At 38.5% G+C, this 20,181-nt stretch overlaps 1 protein-coding gene across 1 annotated transcript in view; it reads right to left on the bottom strand.

Moving 5' to 3' along the window:
• The window catches only part of LOC102235041 (metabotropic glutamate receptor 7-like), a 79,783-nt gene extending 59,922 nt beyond the window's left edge, over window positions 1-19,861 (bottom strand). Inside the window, exon 1 of the mRNA XM_023341978.1 lies at window positions 18,425-19,861. Coding sequence (XP_023197746.1) covers window positions 18,425-18,913 — 489 coding nt within the window. The 5' untranslated portion in view covers window positions 18,914-19,861. The remainder of the gene's footprint in view (window positions 1-18,424) is intronic.
• Window positions 19,862-20,181: the final 320 nt, after the last annotated feature.

Here is a 20,181-nt window from a genome sequence, read left to right as displayed (position 1 = left end):
GTGGGGATCCACTCTGGTCACCTGAAGAAGAAATAAACATTCATGGCAATTCTCACTCCGTCACAAATCACACAAGACATAAACATGTCATTTTCATATGGAATGAAACATATAAAGGAATATGTCTTGCATATTTAGAAATATGCAGGACACATTTATGTCCAAATATGTCTTGCATTTTTGTAGCAGGTAAATCATTTTGAATTTGTAATTTTTAAATTTTCATGCTGAAAAAGCATAAGTACCATTGATCTATAGTATTCCTTATTTCTTCTCTTGGGGAAACAGCCAATCACCACCAAGAAAAATAAACAGCCCTCCTGGATTGGCTGCTGTATGATATCGCATCTTCCCCTGTTGCAACGTTCCTCAGAAAAATACACATATAAAAAATGTTCAAAAATTGAACTATGAATATGTGATTGTTCAGTATACTGTTGTTACATGAACACAAAAAGTATTACTGCACAGCTATAGGTAGTTCTTTAAACACTATCTAATTTCTCACAAAATCAGAAAACAGACATCAACCACATAAAATAAATTTCCTGTCTTGATTGTAGGAACATGATTGGCAGTGTGTCCTTTTGTCTTTTGCTAAATTATTATCGTTGTTTTACATGTGTATGTATTTCCTGAGTATTTTGTTTACCTGATATGGGACCACAGATGGAAATAAGCCAGCGGATTAATCTGATCCAACACATCTGTTCTCTTATGAGATTAATGTTCTTGTGTAAGGTCCCTGACAAATAAATGAACAAAAATACTGACTGTGAATCCCGACTCTGTATAACGAGGGCACAAAAACTGTTTTGTCACAGATTTAAGATGTTCTTATATACAGATCACCTGTCTATATAAGCTTTCAAACCTAAATATCACATTTAATAAAGTAAATTAAGAAGAAACTGTTTATAGGCCTAAATTATATATGTATGACTCCATTTGTCAATCAGCCTAATCTTCATATCAGGTTTCTATTCAGCTTTGTGCATCTATTTGCTTTTCCTCTCGTCTCTGTGCTCTCATATGCTTTAAGTAACAGTATAACTGCCTATAAAGCTGCTCTTATTCACATTTTCTTTTCTATTGTCAGACCATGAAATGAGTTTAATTAAAAAAACAGCCCATTAAAGGGATCGTGTCAGCTGAAGCCACTTTCAAACCACTGAAAGGCTGATTAAAAAGAAAAACCTGAGTCAGTGTCATCTGACTGCACACTATTCACACAAGTATAATACAATAATTGTCAAAGTCAAAGAGGAAGTTAAGATTATGTTGCTGCTCCTTTCGGGTATTAATTTTTAACACCAAGCTCTGAAGACACCAAATGTGAACAAATTACATGTGCATGATTACGTCAGTGTGAGCTTTTAGTTTTAGTGGTTAGATTTAAAGCAAGGAGAGGAACGCGCCGTCAATAACGACTGTCTGCAAGCCAGATGTGTAACACCTGAGGAGCTGAACAAATCAGCCTGCTACTGCTCACATCCTCTGTGCAGACAATTACATCCCGTCTTTCACATACAGTCTCTAAGGCTTGTCCTGAAAGTCTTTTATTTTACACCAGCTGTTCACGTCTCACAATAATTAATTTGATGCTTCAAGAGACAAAATTTATGCTTGTCAGTTAAAGTTAATTTTTTTGTTAAAATTAGGAAAGCTGAGTTTTTAGATTTACATAGTGATACACAGTAATTGCTAAAAAACCCATATTTACTTTGTACTCCGAGTCTGTTTCAGTATTTTGCATAGCCAATCTAAAAATGTTATTTCTATCAATCTAAAAAAGTTAATTCTAAACTAAACATTGCTAGCCTACTTAAATCAAGTGGCCTCCACATTTACAAGAACCCCTGGTAAATATAAGCAAATTTCAGATGAATTCCTCTTTTATTCCAGCACACTAATATTAAAGAAAAATTGCAGCAGCAAGGTACAAGGATATTTTTAACTCCTCTTCCATCCTCCTCCGTGGCAGGCTGAACTCGGGTCCTCATTCAGCCTTTTTTGTCCCAGTTCCAGTTGCTGTAAAGTTTTTTAATTATTGTTCTGGCTCGAAACACGAACAAGCTTCGATAATAAGACATTAGTCATTTCTTAACCATTTATACCGTGGAAGGAAAAAAAATAGACCTACTTTTGGGAATAATTGCTTTGAACAAAATCATTGGTGGACTCCTGACAATTTCCATACAATAGTTCTAACCTAAGTATTATTATATTGTATGCTTCGATTATTGATCAGAATGTTAAGAAATTTTTATCTAGTGACCAATATTTCCTGATTTCCAGGGCATAGTTAACACGAGACACAAAGGTCCACTTCTATTAGTCACAATCTAAAGCATAAAGACAAGAGAACATACCATCCAAATCCAAAAAATGTGTGTTGATCTTCATTATTCAGGACAATAATTTGCAGAATATAGTAACTAATCTAAAACTACTCAAATCTACAGTCACAGCATTAATCAATAAGTTTAAAACAACCAGAGCTATGGCAAACGTGGCTTGCTACCACAACAGAGACAGAGTCTCAAGTCCAGGACTGAAACTTGAGTCAAACTTAAGTCGCAAAACAGAGACGTACACAATAAAAACTGGAGATTTGACTTGAGTACAACATGTGAGTTTTCTCTAATGTTTTCAACAGGAAAGTAACAGGAGTGGACAGCGTCTTCTAAGTATGTTTTTATTTAGTGCATGCATGGACCAAGTGTTTACAGAAGGTAAGCCACAGACTGCAGCTTGACGAAGATGTTAAGAGAGAAAAAAAGAAAACCTCCAGTGCTCATTCTTGCGTGTGGAGTGTGAAATTATGCAACTGCAATGATATAAGACTTTATTTCCACACCTTTTCTAGTTGAAGGTGCTGTATAATATATTTTTTTAAATAATTGTTTTCAGGGGTGGTATTGCAGTGAAACAGTTTTTGACTGAATGATGCAAGATTGCTGAGTTTGCCTTACAGACAACTGCAGAAATTTGCAGGCAAGTATCAAATCTGATTGGCTTTCAACCACCGGGTAGAAGGTGAGTGACTGCTCTGTGCAAAATCCATTGATGAACAACCTTCCATCGATCTTCCTGGCCTTGTTAGGGCCGACATTTGAGTGCTTTGGTACCGATAAGGCAGTTAAAAAACATTATATTGTGCCATCAATAGCTTTTGGCCCTCAGTCAATGGCAGTTTAAGCAACCTTATGTGAAAGGACTGAGGTTGTCTAATTTGCAAAATGTCAATTGTGATTGAGGATTTCCTAGGAATCAATGCAACATTCAGAATGCTGCTGTTCTCAGAGAGCACTTGAAATCCCATGGGATTTACATCTGAACACAGTAATCCTGTCAGCTGATTTTTCTTTTCTTTTCTTTTTTTTTTGCCTATGCTCTGGCGGTTGAGGCATACAATAGTTTTTCAAGCTTAAAAGACAAGACACAAAAACTCTTAACTGCACTCACACACGACCCTCCCAGAGAGAAACGGAAGGAAAAAATAACATTCGGCGAGCGTTTTCTCGAGGGAAATTCACAGAAAATGAAATTGAAGCTAATAAAACTCTGAAGTTGTGCTCTTTCATTTTCAAATGCAAAATCAACAGGTATTTTAGCTTAACTACCCGAGGCCCATGCTGCACTTTAATAATTTAGCCTCCGTGTACATGGCCCGCATTGTACTGGCTGATATATTGGTTATATATTACTGCCTGTTGTTTGAAAATGTTCTGATGCGCCCTGAAGCCCTGCTGCAATAACACAACACAGGGACCAACAATGAGTCCCGGTGGCGGTTTATTATATATTCTGAGAAACGAAGCACAGTGAACCCCAACGTGGTGGAACGACACACACAAGCACAATTTTTTGGGGGGAACATGAACTTATTTGGTCTAATTTGTTTTCTCCTATTTTATTAACCATCTATCATTTCTTTCAAAGAGTAACTAATCATATAAACTACTTTTGGTAGGGCAGCACTAGAGTACCATTTTGAACAATTACTCTTATTTTTTGTTACTACATTTTATAGTGAAACTGTATTTCTTTTCCCCTCACATTTATATGACAGCTTCAGTACGTAGTTGTATAATTTTTACACTTACATCATATTTTATAAACATTCTATAGGGGTATGGATTAAAATCTAAACCCCTAAAAACATTAATTTCAAAACAAGATGTAGCTAATTAAGCTGTAATCATATTTGTAGTTGGCAGTAGATACACATACGAATACTGGTACAAGTCAGAAAAAGGGAGAAACATCAAACTGATGCCTTTATATTTGCATGACTCGAAACCACCAGAGAAAACTGAGAATATATAAAATCACTCAAACAGAAGGAACAATGTAAGTTTGTTTCACTCTCTTGCAGCTCTCGCAGCCATGTCTCTGTCTCATTCTTGCTGCTCTTCATGCCTACATTAGTTCTCATATCAGCCTAAAGTAGAGGCACAGCCTCGTGCCATAAAGCTCAAGGGACAGCAAGACATCTATGTGAGAGTTGCCCCTTCTCTTCATTTCATGTGTGAGACATGCCACACAGACTTTACCATCTTAAGTGTATTGTTGCATTAGCTTTCCTACATGAGCGTGGCTGTAATGGAGACAATGGAGGTTTTGAGCCTGACAACCATGAAATTTGGCGCAGACATTCTCAGTCCTGGGTGGTTGAATCCTAATGACATCTGCGATTCCATGGCAGTTTTTTTCTATGACTGACTTTTGGATAAATATCTCACAATCTCCTCAGGGTGGACAGTAGTGAAAATGGCCGCAGTCAATCATCCCCTGCAGTTCAAATGCTGTGACTTTCATCCCAATTGTGTCTTGATAGATTACACAGTTTATACTGTTGTCTTCAACCAATATTATGTCAGTAGTTAAAAAGTCAAGTGGAGATGTTTGCATTCCTATAAGACTCGAGTATTATTTTGTACCAAGTAGAAAGTCATTTGATTATGTAGACAAACCTTGTGAATGTCTTCCTACCTACCATCATTTATTGCTATTAAAATGGCTCAGTGTATTCTGAGCTTTAATCTTCATCTGGTAAAGCCATTATTTTCCTGATTTTGATGTCTCCTTTATAGGGGGGAGGTGTGGAGGTACAGTATTGTTTTTGTCTCAAACATCACTTTCGCACACATAGGCAACAAACTATTTCTTTTTTTTTCAGGGGCTTTAGACCTTTTATGTCTACTGAATACTTTATCAGTTGCTAATACAACATAATTTATTCTTTACACTGGAAGCTGCTATTAGTGATGTTTTATATGTTTACAAGTATAAGCCTTCATTTATGAACTCCCTCAGACAACAGTAATTACATAATGGTCTTAGTGCTGTAACAAAGAAAGTTATGCTGTTTGATACTTTAAACATTTTTTTTAAATATTTATTTTAACAGCTTTATTTGCTAAATATGCATACGAGATGGTAGCAAAAACAAACAATATGCTGCTCGATAAATGTCTTAAAAAAGGAGATTTCTGAATATGACATAGATATACCAGATACAATCAGATGGTTTCCAATTTTTCTTTCAAAATAAATGAGTTATAATTTTCTGTAAAAACTATTTTCAATAATTTGCTGAATTCAAGGTTTGCATGTTTATGCAGAACCAGTTCTTGTAATATCTGTTGTATGAAATAATTCAAATCATTTGCCATTTTCTTGCAATAATTTTATAATCAAACATAAATTGTGGTATAATTGCAATTTAACATATTTTTAACTTATTTTTGAGTTTCACATGAACCCCAGTAGCAAAATTCTGTTTCTTTTTTGTAGCATCTCATAGCTCTCGTCAGGATTGGGTTTTCTCTGTGTTGATTTGAGTTTTTCTGTGTCTTGAGTCTCCATGTTGTCCTGTCTACCCTTGATTGTTCCCAGGTGTGTCTTGTTCTGTGATTACCCTCTGTGTATTTAACCCCACCTGTGTTCCTTGTTCCTCGTTGGGTCCTAGTCTAAGCTGTCGTACCAGTCTGTCAGTTCTGTTGTGTTGCTTTGATGTTACCAGTTGCTACCAGTGTGAGCTCATCTGTGCTGCCTGGATTAGTGTGTTTTTTGGTTTACTAATTCATAATTTTTAATCTACAACCTGGGTTCATTGCATTATTGTCACCACCTCACACTGCAATTCATGACAGCTCTTTTTTTCTATTGTCAATCTATGGAAGAGAATTAGGGTAACTAAGAAAAAAAATAATTCAGACTTTTCTCTCATCACAAAAAAAGTCAGAATTCTTTTTTTTCAGTGGCCCTAATCCTCTTCCGTAGTTAATCACCTATCTGACAAACATAATATCATGTCATCCTCCCTCAGCAATCCCAATGCACTAAAGACTTGTAACATGGCTTAGCTCTGCTGCATTCAGGTCCCCAGCAAAAATTAGATTTTTAAGTCAGCTTGAATGTTCGATTGCCAAGTCAATCAAGCTGAACATCTGTTAATTATTGTGACAACCTGCGTCCCGCTGCGTCTTGACATGAAAAAAAAAAGCTCAATAGACAGCAAGCCTAAATCCAGATGAACATTTAGACTCTCTGTTGTGTTCAGCTGAGAGCTGATGAGAGAATAAAAATCTGTGGTTACATTTCAATCAGTTTCACCTTCAAGTGCAGGAAAATGCTTTGTTGGACTTGTTGACTGAAAATTGCAGTATACTTTAAGCATATGAACGTGAAGTTAATTACCAAATTCAATGAACTTTGCAATTTTAGCCAGAAGCTTCGCTTGTATTTTATATTTTTATGTTACATGGCTGATAGGATAACAACATTTTTCCTCTTGGAAGGAACAGTGCTGAAAGAAACAACTCCCCCAAAATAAACCACATGGTTAAAAACATGAATGAATAACTGCTTTTACAGTTGTTCCTTTAGCACATTCACTTTTCTCTTCCCAGATTTATTTTCCCTCGTTTAGTACAGAGGGATGCAGAGATTCAGACAATGAACTTATGAACATACCTACAGTATCTTCCAAAACTAAGTGACATTACTACCACAAACTTGATGGTATTTTAATGAGGCCATGTGGTATGTGGTGATGTGGTATTTTAATTAGTTCGCCATCAAGCCTACACATTTCAAATTTGTGATATGGAAGGAAATTATGCATATGTTGATACTTTATATAACCACCCTTTCATATTCACTTGCAGTGAATACAGCGGCAAGTTTGTCAAGTTGAAGTCTAAAACTGTGCCGTGCTAATACATAGCACGCCTTGATCTAACCATTTCATCCTAGTACTAGCTGTATGTCTAGACGTATTATCCTGCTGGGAGGTAAACCTCACCCCCAGTCTCAAATCCTGTTAATGACACATTTCTGTTTCATCGCATAATGCTGCCACCAGCATATTTCATCATAGTGTTGGGATGTTCAGGGTGACATAGCTTGTGGCAAACTTAGCTTTCTTTCTTTACAATTTTGACACATTGTACATGTAAGCCAAGAAGTTTTATTTGGGACTCATGTGAGTGACTCTTTATACATGTTTCTTGTTACTAAGATATGTTACTGTATTGGTTTCAAAAGTTATTTTTTTTCTAAAAGAATGAGATAGAGAAATGTGTCCCATTTGTTATTTCATGAAGATGTAATTTAAAAATTCCAGAATTTTCACATACTTGTATTTTTTTTTTCTTTTTCTGATAACATGACATCAGCTGCTCAGTTCTTGAGTATTTTTAATAAAATACTGCTTACTTTTAGTCAAGCAAGTTTTTCAACTTAAAGTATAGTTTCAACTCAAGAGTAAAGTTTTTAGTGACACACGGATGAAATCTATTCATTAACTAGATGATTTCTCCTGAAAATAATTTTTTACTGGATTTCATTCAAAGGTATCGGAGTAAGGAGGGACTGAATAAATATACAAGGCAAATTTTGAGGTTTTTATTTGCACAGGAATCTGTGAATATGTGAAACTACTCAAGTTTTAGGGATACTTTAGCTTGGAGCTAGAAATTACTCAATTTTAGACACAAAAGTTACCAACAGTTGTCCTACGTCTACATTGTAAAATTGTCTGGATACCCCTGAATTATTCATGTATTTAGTACTTAGCTTTAAGCTGGGTATACACTATGTGACATTTGGCTCGGTAGCAGACGACTTTCTTTTTGCTATCTGGTGGAGCCTCAGCCAAAGTATTTGTCATGCATTGTGAATTACAGAGTGTAACGAGAAGCGATTAACACCTCACGACCAGCTCCCAATCAGCAATCATTCGGCTGCATGAAAATCAAGTCTGTTTGAAATTCTGGTCGCCAGTCCTGAGGGTATTGCACTGCTGAATATAATATGATATATTATTATTATTAAATGTTGCTTGACTAAAAGTACACGTGTCAGCAAAAAGGACAGGCAGAAATTTGAATACTGGAATTTATGAACTTCAGAAGTCTTCAAAGATGCATAAAAATAAGTAGGTTTTTTTTCCCCCAAAGCATTTATCCTTCCATATTTACTTTAAGATTCCCTCATCTCCCTCAAATTAGCATACAGCAAGATGTTTTCAAACACTTAACTGCAGTAAAGGAATGTAGCTAACTGTAATGACGTTAAAGTTGAAGTTTCTCCGCACACAATGGCAAGGGGTGCCAAGGAAGCATGTTTGCTTTTGTTGAGCATTCGTTTATTCTCAGGCGGGCATCTCCTCACTTCCAGATTTTTCTTTTTCTTCTTTGTAACTGTGAATTCAAGGTTACGTTTGATGAACGCACGGACAGTGTGAGCAGTCAGGTCACATCCAAGCATCAGGTCGTAGGGTGTGAGGACATGATTCGTGAGCTGTGAATTATTGAACCCTGCAATATAGTCGTATAGTTCAAGTTGGTGCTGAAAACAATGACTGTGCAGTGTATGCCCAGACCTAACTGTCTTTTTTTAAAAACAATCATGCTTTACACAAGTTTGACTGATGAAAAACACCAGGCCTGTTTTTAAGCTCCAGGATACTGTTGCAAAAATTTAAATTTTTTTTATTTTTAATTAATTAATTTCACTTATTTACCCCCATCACTTCCTTTAGCCACTTTTGTGTGACTGAATATTTACCCCATGACGTAAGTGTGTCTGAAACTTTTCATTCAAGGTTTTTATATTGCTTAGAAATGTGGTAAACATTCTCGTGTGTTTCTCTTTTCTTCATACCTTTGTGGCCTTTTCTCTTTCATGTCCCTAGAGGGAATTCTCTGTGACAAGTAAATCCACCATATTAGTCTTAAGTGCAGTATAATTTCTAGTGTGCCTTGTGATTTCAGAGGTGGATGTGGAAAGTGTTCAGAGTGATGAAATAGAGAACAAAGCACAGAAAAGGAAACTCAATGTTGCGTTTTGAAGCTCCAGACACACTGAAAGGCAGCACTAAAAGCAGCCTTTTAGCAAATTTACTTGACTCATTTACGCAGATTTGTGGGACTACGAGATAAGTGCTTGTAAAAAAAAAAACCAAAAAACCCCAGGAGAAGATCATATTTAGAAGGCAAACTTCTTACTCATCTCTACAGACCTTTTGTACTTACATAAGAGCTGAGAAACAGAGTTGGATGTTATTTAGTCATGCAGAAGATAAACCCACAACAGATGAGAGGCTTTGAAACCGATGCTCTGCACTGAACGTTGCGCAGGTCACAGATGATGCTTTTTGAACGGACTACAATGGACTCCGCGGTGGTGCCTTTCACTCCACACTGGATGGCTTTCTGCAGAACCAAGTTTTCAAATCAAGTTTTACTTTTCAGAGGAATGAGTGAGAGGAGAAGCAGCAGCAAGCAGAGACCTCCTTGTGCCTTTCCACTCATCCCCGTAAGAGGATCCGACGTAATGGGGTTTCCTCTCCTCTGGCTCCTTCTGCTCAGTAGAGAAAAAAAAAGCTGCACAAAACTTCCAACGAAGTCTGATACTCCTATATTCTTGTCACATTTTACAGCGACTGAGACGATCGGTTCCGAGTGGTTGGGCTGTGACCTCAATGTGAGTTTATAGCAGCATTTGTTGTGATCTCAAATGCAGCACAATAAAGAGTATGACCCTATAGAGAGTCGAATTGTTGAGATTATCCAACCAAAACCCTGAACTGATGTAGAAGTCAGGCATGGTACTTATTAAAGACAGCAAAACCACATTTATTAGCTGAAAATCACACAAAAGAGCAATAAACAAGCTCCTGTGTTAAAAAAAAATGAAGACCAGAATACAAATGTATTCTCTTTTGTTAGAGAATATATTTTTCATATAGGAAGCTATTACTTTGCTGCATAATAAAGCTAACCCTGCCCCCCCCCCCCCCCCGGCCATAAGGAATAACATTAATATTACTTGTTCACAAATTCATCTTAGCAGGCGGCTGACCCAACAGCTTTGTGTCAACAGCTATGACAACTTGTCTAACAGCAGCTGAATTTATTCATTTTATTAACACTGCACAAGCAGCTCAGGCTGTTCGCCTATATGTCCATATAAGTCTATATATAGCTGCAACTTTTTATCATTGGATTTTCCTTAAGGAAACACTAAAATTCAAACTCCCAAATATAATTTAAACATAAAATTAACTGTTGGGATTGGCTAATGTATGCCTTACAAAATATGACATTTTTCGCTACCAAACCTCTGAGGGCCACATAGAACAGTTGAGTTATGTTGAAAATAAAATTACAGAGATAATATTTACTAATAAGGTGATAACTGGATTTTATGAAGGGGTATCAGAGTATGTGGACAAGTACAAATGCATGTGGCCATTTTCAGATTTAGACTTGTAAATACTCTAGAAAACAAGGTGCTGTTTTGCTTTGGTTCATGAAATATATCAATGCTTTTGTTTGTAATGTGATAAAATGCAAGAACGTTCTTGAGGCAGTGTGTTTGTGTCCTAGCATCCAAATAAATATTCCTAAAGAAAAATCTTTCACCTGCGTCCTCTAGTCATCCTCGAGTATTTCACCCTCCAAGCCAGAATGCTTTTGCTTCGGGACATAAACCGTTCTCGCCTCGCTGACTTCTTCAAAAGTTCAATGTGTTTGAACTCTGCCCTCAGAAAACAGCAATACTCACCGATACACCAGCCAATTTGAAGGAGCAGGTGGTAGTGACCTTTCCTTAAGTAAGTATTGATTGTTTGTTTTCCTGTTTGTATAACTGCATGCTTGAAGAACACAAGTAATTCCACGGACAAAAGGGGGAGGGAAGGAGCTGATGTTGTGCAGCTCACCATGACTGCATGGACATCGAGCTGCAAAAGTACAAGCGTTTAAGCATTAAGTACCAAACAAAAGGCGTGTTACTGTCATCTTATAGAATGCCATTGTTAGCATACTTGCAACTCTACTTCTCATGGCGTCCTTATTACTTACTTCAGCGTATGAGTCAACTCCTCTTTGACAATTGAAGTTTATTTTGGTCAAAATACCTGAAGGGTTCAAATTATAACCAGTAGAAGGAGTCACTGAACTGAAGGTAATAGTGTCCTAAAATATCAACTTTGCATGACACAGCCCACTGATTTCTATTCAAATGCTTGTTATATGTTTGCTCATATTTTCCAATAATTCTGAAATGAGTACAAGATAAATAAGAAGGCAATGTCTCCTAAACAACACTTTGCATGAAATGGCATGCATAAATTACTGACGTGTTATGCAGTGTTGTGTGTTTTGTGATGGACTGGCAACCACTAAGCCACCACACCACCCCCATGCAACAATGCTGAACAAGATCGAGCAGCTATAGAAGCTGTTTAACCCGGTTAATGGGTAAATCTTAGATTTTGGAAAAGTTAAATATTAATTTATTATGAACATGAAGTCAACAAGACCTGCATAAAACCACCTGTCTAACTGATGAATTATGAATCTCTCTATCTAGCTATCTAGCCTAGTCTGTTAGTGGTAACTTTTATTTTGTAATTCTTTCCTGTTTGTTTTTTAGGGGCTGTGAATGCAGTGTGACATAGAGGGCAATTCAATTAAGCTTCTCCTTACAATAGCAAGACAGGAAAACGTGTCATGTAGATAAGACAGATGTGTGTTGATCCTTGTGAGTTAGGAAATGGTAAGAACAAATAATTCCCTATCTACACTTACAATCAGAGCAATCTTTAACGGTTCAAACCAGTGAGCAGGAAGATAAAGAAGGTAAAAAAAAAAATTTAAACACTCCAGAGCTCCAGCAAACAGTTGTATCTTGGGATGACCAAGTCTTCATAACAAACACAAAATGCTAAATGGCACAGGGTCTTTGATTTAAAACCATGTTCACTATTAGTCAAACAAGACTACAGGTAGATGTGCATGGATGAATATGAGGTCAGATACCTTTTATAACTCTGTGGAGTATGAAGGGAAAAATGCTGTGGATCTATTTTCTTCCAAAAACCCTAGGAAAGTTGTTAGAGTGTATTGCATTATTCACTCTCTGAAATACTGCGGTATTTTAATAGATGTATGGTTGGGCTCTGCCAGACTACTGAAAATAACTCTTCACTGGATTTATCAACAGGTTAATGATCCGAAACAACACAGGAAAAGTGGGTGAACAGAAGAAGGAACCAGAGAGATGTAGAGGCAGAAAAAGGGCAATTACAAACTTAAGTTTTGACCTCTAGGAAGAATTAGATTATCAAAAGTAATGACCGACAAAGAGCTAAAAGATCTGATGACAGCAGTGACTTTATAAAAAAACATTTATTGCTGTAGCATTATTTATGCAGTATTTTTTACTAGTGAATAAAGCTACTTAAATTAACAGTCAGATTTTTCAAAAGCAAATTTTCTAAAGTAAATATGTACTTCTGGAATAAAATTAATTTTCATTTCATTCCTTAAAGTATAGTTAAAGTATAGCACCCTAGTTGTCTTGCCTGATATAGTGTCACAGGTTTTAACAACTGTGTTCATACAAGAATGTATCAAGGTTTAAACTTTCTTCTGTCTCACCTAAAAAGAGTTGAAGCTTTAATACTGAAACACAAAATCACCTGCTTGTTCTTGTGTTCACTTATTGCTTTTTGACACAACATTTATCTATATTTGACTTGAACTGAGCCCTAAACAGAGTAGCTCTTTGCTGCAAATAAAAGAAGTGTGCTGGATATATAAAAGAATCTAAGTTAAAGGATTATTTTAAAATGCTATGAAGAATAATTTGCTTCTCATAACCATGAGGACTTTATGACCTTAAGAAGCCAGAAATGTAACTCAATACATTATTTATCTGACTGCTCTGCCCTACAGATGGGCTGAACAGTTTGATTCATGTTTTAATTCTCTTGAATAAACCACCCTGTTAATGAGTGCCTGGCCATGATTGGCCCTGTTTGGTAGCTTATTGTAGTCATTCATATCCCAACACGGCTTTAATATCAGTCCACAGGGTAGTTTGTGCAGAATTTTCTTATGGGAGCTTTTAAAAATATCCAAACAATATTTCTTGTATGTTCCAGCTAATAGTGTTAGAAACATTTGCAGTTCCACTTCTTTATATCCCACAGGGACATGTGCACAATAGCAAGGCAACAGACATTTCTACTGAATGGTATATACAATAATGTGAATAGAAAAAATTCCTTTTACTTTCAATATTTTACAGCGTTGTAAAAGTTAAACTGTACTCGGGCAAGTCTGTGTTTAATGGCACGAGAAGCAGCCCATTAGCAAAGATGGAGAGAAAACACAAAAGCTGAAATCAGTGATTTGGTTTATTAAATGTCCACAGGACCCTTTTGTCTTCTGTCCTTCAGCGATTTTATTAGTTTGTGAGCATGTAGAGGTCTTTCAAAAAACTTTTTCGCACTCTGTCGCATTAAAACTGTAATGTACAATGTGTTTCATTGGGATTTTGTTTGATATACTGACAAAAAAGGTATTTGTGATTTTTTAAACACTTGGTGTACATTTATATTCAGCTTCTGTTAATCCAGTATCCCTAAATAAAGCCAAGTAAAATTCAATGCAACCAACTATGCTCAGAAGGTTACCAAGTGATATGTAGTCCATCGGTGTGTATTTTAAAAGAACACTCCAGACAGGTAAGAGATAAAGCAGTGGAGAAGCTGAGAACATTGTTAGGCTATAAAAAAAATCCCAAGCTTTAAACATAATAACTACAAAACTGCCTGAAACATGGCCATCCACATCAGAAAACAGCCAGGACAAGGAAAGCATTAATCAGAGAGGAAGCCTACGGGTCTTTGGTAACTCCACAGGAGCTGCTGAGATTCACAACTTGGATAAAAGATTTTGCCAACAGGATAACAGTTAGTCATGCACTTTACAAATCTGCATGAAAAACTAGTAAAAAAAAAAAATCCAATTATTATTGATAGCCCAATGATTTTCAGTTTGAAATGTTCCACAGACCAGAGGAGACCAAAAACATTTTCTTGATCTGGTCAGATGAGACTTTATGCACAGTGGAAAGGTTACACCACATACACTCTGAATACTCCATTGCAAATGTGAAACATGATGATGGCAGCATTATGCTGTGGGTGTGCAATCAGACCAAACAAAAAAAAATCAGTCTCCAAAATGTGGCTTTTTAAAATTACATATATTGACTCAGGAGGGCTGAATACATATGTTCACCCTAATTCCAACCTTCATTTGTTAAACTTTTCAAAAAACAGATATCCTTCGCCTTTCACTTCACGCTTTAGACTGCAATGTGTTGATCTGATACATAAAATGACAGTACATTACACAGCATATCTTAGCATAGTAGCTTTTGGCTGTAAGGTGACAAAATGTGAAAATGTGCTTTTTGCAAGGCTCTGCACGATAAGTATGTGCCTACTTATGCATGATTACCCACTCATAATCCTGCATATTTGACACCATCTGCGTTTTTTTATCATTTATCATCTGGCTGAATATTATAGCAGGGTTGTAACTAATTGCCTTAAGCAAAAGTCCACAGAAAACCCGATTTACTTAACCTCTGGTATTTAGTGTCATATTTGGAGCTTGTAGTGTCACTCACACACACACGCACGCACCCCCGCACACAATGAGCCCTTCTTATTCCTCTGGTGTCCATCTCCTCCACTGTCAGCTGAATGGATCACACTGCAAGTCTTCCATCTCCTTCAAATCAGTCACAGCGATGATTCTGTGAAAAAGGAGAGCCGACTGGAGCCTGTCAGTGCTATGAGAGCAGAGGACATCAATGCCTCACTTAGACAGCTATTCTAAGGGGGCTGCTTCCCCCGACAGGAGGACAAGACGGAGTTCACCTGGATTCAATACAAGGTTTTTCCCTCAGCCTTCAGCAGAAAAGATGCAATGCTGAACAGCAGACCGCACTCCCTGATGTTAAATGTCATCTTGATAAAAATCTATTTTATGATTCATTCAAGAGGCTAAAACTTACAAATGGACAAAAGTTGCCTCGTTCTTTGAACTGCGTTGTCATCCTTCTTCTCCTTATGATCGAGAGCAGAAAACAAGGGAATGGGCGATTTTCTTTTTTTCCGAAAAGGTGCAAAACATCATAGCTGCTGATAACAATTCCTGAGTTCTGCAGATTGATTTCTTTTCCTCGTGTGGCATTGTTGCTTCTCATTTCCAACGCAGCATGAAAGGCACAGAAATAAAAACATCTTAGCAGCAAATCGGCCTCACCATGGCAACAGTATTGATCAACCCTCCTGGGTCCTCAGAAAAATCTATCCCTCATGTCAATTTCCCAGCATTAACAGTTCAGCAGCCACTCATGTCTTGAATAGACGGGCCATGATATTTGGAATCTGGCAATAAAATCTGCGATCATTATTTAGCTTCCCTGATGATTCATTTATCACAGGAGTGAGACACCAAATGACCTATTGATATTCAGAGAGAACAATGAGGTAAGTAGGCTAGGAGGGCAACTTCAGACATTTGGCTTCAGGAGTACTCACTCTGCTTCGGCATCTAGATTGAGCTGCTGTGAAACATTTTACCTAAAAAGCTTTTCTCTCAAGAAATCAATGTATTTTTTGGGGGGGGGGGGGGTGTATCTGTTCATAGCTCATGAATTACAGCTTGGGATGAGGACATTTGTATTTTGTTCAGAAACCTGTCAAATTCCAAAAGACAATGAAGGGGAAATGGGACTGGAGTTCTTATTTGATCACTATAACTATGTAAAAAGATTAATATCCAGTAATATATGTAACATTTTTGATGTCAACTTCAAACTTCAAGGTGTTTCATTGTTAATTCCACCATCCAAAAACAGGAAAGGTATGGCAAAAGTGCAAACCAAAAAGACATGACCACCTAAACTGACAGATGAGAAGATCTTCACAGAAAATGGCATAAACAAAGCCACTGTCTAAAAAATGCATAAGTAGTTCAATTTGCTGTTGGTCAAAAGTCATGAAGGGGACACAGCAAACAAGCACTGATCAATTACAACCAAGATTTACATCTTCATAACTTTAAATAACTTTCTTTGTCGACATCATAAAATCAAAACAGAAACATTGATTGTAGAATGTCAAAGTCTAAGAATATTTAAGGTGTGTAAATAGTTTGTCAAGGCACTGAGTTGCGACATAGGCTTGCACCGAAAGTTGCATTTCTACCAGTTCCAGCTAGTACATTAAATTATTAAAAACAGGGTAATGCTAAGGTGAATATTTTCAAAGGAATGCTTAATTTCTCATCGTTCAGGTGTGGCAATTTTGGCATGATGATTAAGTCTCGCTCTCTGGAAACAGTTTCGGGGAAGCAAGGGGGTTGCACGGAGTGATGGATGAAGCTGCATGACAACTGCTGTCACTCCAAAGATTCCTCAAGCTTGATTACGACAGCCGAGCTTCAGAGCCACATTGCGCATGAACTACACCTACACTCTGACACCTTGATGCTCGCAGACGTGCGGGTCCGACTGGTGGGAGGAGGAGAGACTGAAGGGAACTGGAGAGTGATCTGTTTTGCAGATCTTGCATAGAGATTAATGAGCAGAAATTTGATGTGCACAGAACAACCAAACACTCATCAATAAATTAAATAAATAAAGTTAGAATAACGACTGAATGTGTGTGTGTTTTTTTTTTGTTTTTTTTTAACCAAACTACTATCACGGAAATTTCCTATGCTATATTAACAAGTGAAGTGGCAGCAAGACTAAAAGCTGTGGTGGAGTCCATCTGTCCAGCCACTTGAGCCTCAAAACCCACAAAATAGCCAATAAATAAATAAATGATGGTATTATGTTTGTGGCGCTTTCTGTATGCGCATGTAAAAAGGAAAAATATGGAAGAGCTAAAAGCTTGTTAAGTATGTTGATGGTCTTCCAGTTGCAGTTTAACTGATACTTACTGTCAGGCCAATGCTCTGTCTAATTGAACTGAAACAAAACACTGCACGACAAGTCTGCGAGTTGCAATCTGCAACCGCAAATCATTAGCACAAACACTCCAGCTCCTGCTCTACTGTCCCCATGCACACAGGAAAGACTGCTCACAACTCTGTACACTTGCAAGAGTAGGTACGTTGTGTTTCAAGCAATTAGTTATTTTACCATGGAGCTGTGCTTTAAATATTTAATTTGGTGTATTGGTGCCCTGCTGCTGCTGCTTCCTGTTTGAATGCAGCACCAGCAGCTGACTGTAAGCAAGATAAGGAGATGTGACCACAAACACCTTTTTAAAAAGATAAAACATTCAGTCTCTTTGACTTGCAGTCATCTAGTTCAATAAGGCTGAAAACAGTTTGAAAGCGAGGCCGTGTGGAGATAAAAGCAGGCCAACTCAACTGTAATCTAGTCTTTGAGTTTTAAAACAATTTATATATATATATATATATATATATATATATATATATATATATATATATATATATATATATATATATATATATATATACATACATATATATAAAAAGAACCGCCTGCAGTCTTGTTGTACAAGAGGCTCCTATAATCATGTGCAATCACATGAAATAGGCCTGTTATTCTCAGGAGGGGGGTAGTTGAGTTTGGGTGTGATTGTGTCAGGCTGTCAATGCCCACTCATCCAGACTCTGGAGTGAGACTGGAACAGACGGGAGCTGTTCTTTCAGCACCACCGGGGACATGCAACAGCACACTCAGCTGTCGCATCCACACAGTGTAGTGGTTTGGAAAGCCCCCCAAACTCACACCACCTGCCCTTCTAGAATCCCCACCACTTATAAAGTGGACAGAATTCGCGATCAGAATATGAATGAAAACTTATGCAGGGGAAGTATATCCACTTTTTTTATTATTATTTATTCTTCTCGGATAGGGAAAGAGTAGGCGCACCACTTCCTCTGTCCCCCCTGAAGCGCACAAATGCCATGGGATTGTTCACAGTAGTGGGAAATAAATAATAAAAACATGAAAGCCACACACAAGAAAAATAAATAAATAAACTTGCTCAGAGACTTGCCTGAAACAGGCGTAGGATGTTGGCAACCATAATCGACACCGAGCTCGCCGAGGCTCCGATCACTCCCACCACTTTCTCGGGCTTGACGAACACCGGCGGCTCCCCGTTCGTGCACCTCACGTCTGAAGTGTCCTTTGTGATGAGGGCTTGCACAAAAGTTAAGGACTGCTCCAGAGCGTACGTATCCCTCGAGCAAGTGTCAAGCACCCGTGCGCCAAGGGTGATGTTGGGTAAGAGTTGCTCGTCCTGGTTGATCTGGTCCAGCGCATACATCATGGCCTCCAAGCGCTGGATGCCGTTCTCCTTTTTCAGGTCCCCGCACGGCGTGCCGTCGGGTCCCCTGGAGTGCACCGGGAAGAGTCCGCCGAGGGTCAAGTGCCCCTGTGTCCGTATGGAGTGTGGCGCGTAGGTCTCCTGGAGCAGCGCAAAATCCGCCAAGGCGCTCAGGAGCCAAAACAGTCTCCAGACGCAAAGACCCGGACGCGCCATGCTCAACTTTTGTACGAAAGATGGAGTCGACTGATGATGATTTTTGAAGTTTGTTAGAAAATCTCCATTTTAGTCACCAAGGTGGAGATTCAACAAGCTGGGCCGAAGAAGCGAGACGGAATGAAAGGCTCAGGCAAACTGCGCCCATCGCTGTGCAGCCAGGAGGAGCGAGCAGCGCAGCTTGTTGAATAGTGAAGACCCCGACAGTAATTCAGCTCCCCCCATCCATTAGACGGACAGTATCAGTGATCACACTCCGAAGATTAACTGGCTGTTGGAAACGCAGGCAAGTTGCGCTCTGCTCAAATCTGAAATACCTCAACAATCGCAATTCAAGCAAATTCCGTGGGAAAAAAAGGGGGGCAGTGATTATCTCTCAAAATCTGCGCTCAAAATGAAATTTGTGCACCGGCAGAAGTGGGTGACATTCTTCCCGGCCATAACAACTCCACGGAAGCGCACGGAAGCTTGGCTCGGCTGTGGTGTCTGTCTCCCATGGGTGCATAATCATCTCCACAGCCTCCAGAGAGAGCAAGAAAGGGAGAGCACAGGATAGAGCGAGAGAGAGACAGTAAGACAAAAAAGAGAGAAAGATTAATACCCGCGCAAATGAGCGATCACTAAGCAGAGGACTGAGAGAACCCAGCTAATTAAATCCGAGGCTGTTTTTTTCCCCCCCGTCTCTGCAACCGGTCGCATTTAAGGACGAAATGAATGAGAGGTTTCAGTGTGCGCGCCGAGTTTTCAGCTCCCCCCTTTTTCCTCTCCATGCGAGACGTCACTCAGCTGGCAGTGGGGAAGGAGGGGGGGAGAAAGAAGGGGGCTGGCACCACTACACAGCAAGGTTTCCAGGAAGTTGTCTCCAGACTCTTAAGAAGGGAAAGGCGACGAAAAGAAATCGCATATACGCTTAAATAATGAGGAAAAAACGCGAGTGGCTCTCACTGCTTCGCTGTGTAGGCTCCCTCAAAAACAGACACGCAGCCCCCCACACACACACTCACGCACACACACACACACACACACGGGGGAAAAAAAAACCTCAGCATTTCCTTTCTTTTGATGTTGACAATGGCAGGCTTGGAATCGAGATTGGTGGCATTAAGGAAACACAGAGAAGCGGCAGGTTTTATGAAGGGCTTCACCCCACTCACAGGAACGTGCCTTTCCTGAAATAGTTTTGGATTAATTACTGATGCACCTTTAAAACAGGGAGGAAGGAGAAAGAGGGGTTCCAGGCTGGTCTCCCAGGCAACCCTTCTTCTGAA

The sequence above is a fragment of the Xiphophorus maculatus genome, chromosome 1, assembly GCF_002775205.1.
Source record: "Xiphophorus maculatus strain JP 163 A chromosome 1, X_maculatus-5.0-male, whole genome shotgun sequence".
Lineage (NCBI taxonomy): Eukaryota > Metazoa > Chordata > Actinopteri > Cyprinodontiformes > Poeciliidae > Xiphophorus > Xiphophorus maculatus.
The sequence above is the reverse complement of the archived record's forward strand: the minus strand, read 5'-3'. Positions and strand labels throughout refer to the sequence as shown.